We start from the raw sequence: 2,214 nt of genomic DNA on the forward strand, positions 1-2,214 counted from the left end.
CTTTCTGTGTGGAAAAGTTTTGGCAAACGCCAGTATGAAACCGGCAAAACAGATAGAGCATCTCAAATCTCTTCATCCTAAAAATGCATCTAAAGATCTAGGATTTTTTACAAAGAAGAAAGCCCAGTTTTCGAAATCTGGAACATTAACCAAACTTGGATTTGGTATTTCACAAAAACCTTTGGCTGAGGCATCTTTCAGAGTTGCATATCGTATTGCTAAAAGTAAGAAACCGCATACTATTGGAGAGACATTAATTAAGCCATGTGCGCTGGAAATGGTTGAATTAGTTTGTGGACCGGAACAGAGAAAAAATCTTGAGGCTATTCCATTGTCCAAGGTTGTGATACATTCAAGAATAGTTGAAATTTCTTGCAATATCTTGAAACAGATCATCGATGAATTTAAAGCATTGCCATTTCCCTTTAGTATGCAACTGGATGAAACAACAGACATCTCGAATTCTAGTCAACTTGTTTTTGTTCGTTACGTGTATGCTGATACTATCAAAGAAGAATTCTTATTTTGGAGCCTCTTTTGCAAACTACAAAGGCAGTTGGTGTTTTAGCGATTTTAAATGTTTTCTTTTCCAAACACGACTTCGACTGGAAATGAAAACTTCATTCATTTTGTACGGATGGAGCATCTGCGATGCTTGGCAATAAATCTGGTTTTGCACATTTGGTAAAGAAGAGGCTCCTAATGTTATTGTTACACATTGTTTTTTTACATAGACATGCACTGGCTACAAAAACTCTTCCAACCAGCTTAAAAGAAGTATTGTCAATAGTTATTAAAACTGTGAATTTTATTAGAAGTAGAGCTCTTAATCATCGTCTTTTTAAAACACTGTGTCAAGAAATGAACGCAGAACATGAGGTACTTCTGTACCACACGGAAGTGCGCTGGCTGTCACGAGGGCAGGTTTTGAAACGAATTTTCATGTTGAAGACAGAAGTATCACTTTTTTAGAAGAAACCGATAACTCACTCTTCGAATATTTCAAGAAAAAAGATTTTATATGTAGGTTGGCTTACCTGGCAGACATGTTTAACCACATGAACGATATATGCCTTTCAATTCAAGGGCCTTATACAACAGTTATGAATGCCACTGAGAAACTACAGGCATTTTTATTGAAAATGTCACTTTGGAAAATTAGAATTCAAAATGGGATATATGCAAACTTTCAAATGTTGGACGAAGTACTTTTTGAAAATGGATATCGGAAAGATAGTTTGTTATTGAATATCTTGAAAAATGAAATCTGTGAACACCTGGAAGTACTTCAAGTTTCATTTGAAAAATATTTCAATTCGGATGGACTAAATATAAAAGATGAGTTGTGGATTCGTAATCCTTTTCTTTGTAATATTGACTGTATTGATGACATGAACCTTGCCAAAGATGAGCTAATTGATTTGAAAACAAAGTCCTTGTTAAAAATGGATTTCGATTCAAAAACTCTTGGAGAGTTTTGGTCTTCTTTAAGAGAAGCCTACTCATTGCTTGTAAAACGAGCTATGGCAGCCATTATTCCATTTGCTACAGTATATGTTTGCGAAGCGGGATTTTCCACACTTGTCACAATAAAAAGAAAACATCGAAATAGACTGAATGTCAAACATGATATGCGCGTTGCTTTGTCGAAAACCGTCCCTTTAATTTAATCTATTAATCAAGGAAAAGCAGCAACAGCCTTCACATTAAATTTTTTTTATACTATTGAAATAAAAATATTAAAATAATTAAATAATAAAACAGAATATATTTTGTAATAAATGATGTTTAAGCAATATTTTTTCACAGAGGGGTCCGTGACATATTTAAAATTTTTAAAGTGATTCATTGTGCCAAAAAGGTTAAGAAACACTGCTGTAGACCCCGAACGAGTTTCCAAGATGGGATCTTATTCGTTTTGATGTATGGATAACAAATCCTAGTAGTCACACATTTTTGAGGAAAATAAAAAAAGTTCGAAGTCCTGCATATCAGCAGTTAAAATAAGCAGCGAACTCTAGCCGCCAAAACTGTGGTATAAAAGTTTGGCATAACCAGTTAAATATCACAACGTGCAGCTAATGTAAGCTAATACACAAGCAGACAAACTGAAAATGAACCTTTGTGAACATACGCAAATCAAAATGGACTACACTGGTTACACAGAAAGGTTTATATTTTCCAATGAAAGAACATTAAACATCATTACCAAGT

The 2,214-nt window shown here is 34.2% G+C and overlaps 1 protein-coding gene across 1 annotated transcript; it reads left to right on the top strand.

The window, feature by feature from the left end:
- Nucleotides 1-1,058: 1,058 nt before the first annotated feature.
- On the top strand, nucleotides 1,059-1,670 carry LOC146995291 (protein FAM200C-like). Its single transcript, XM_085824504.1, has one exon. It carries the CDS (start codon nucleotides 1,059-1,061, stop codon nucleotides 1,668-1,670), a length of 612 nt encoding a protein of 203 aa, XP_085680630.1.
- Nucleotides 1,671-2,214: the final 544 nt, after the last annotated feature.

The sequence above is a fragment of the Stegodyphus dumicola genome, chromosome 9 (genome assembly GCF_044657685.1).
Source record: "Stegodyphus dumicola isolate Sdum_Otavi_A_Nest chromosome 9, ASM4465768v1".
NCBI lineage: Eukaryota > Metazoa > Arthropoda > Arachnida > Araneae > Eresidae > Stegodyphus > Stegodyphus dumicola.

What these genes read in the sequence shown, in the direction of transcription:
- LOC146995291 (XM_085824504.1), top strand. Translation starts at nt 1,059, where the DNA reads ATGAACGATATATGCCTTTCAATTCAAGGGCCTTATACAACAGTTATG.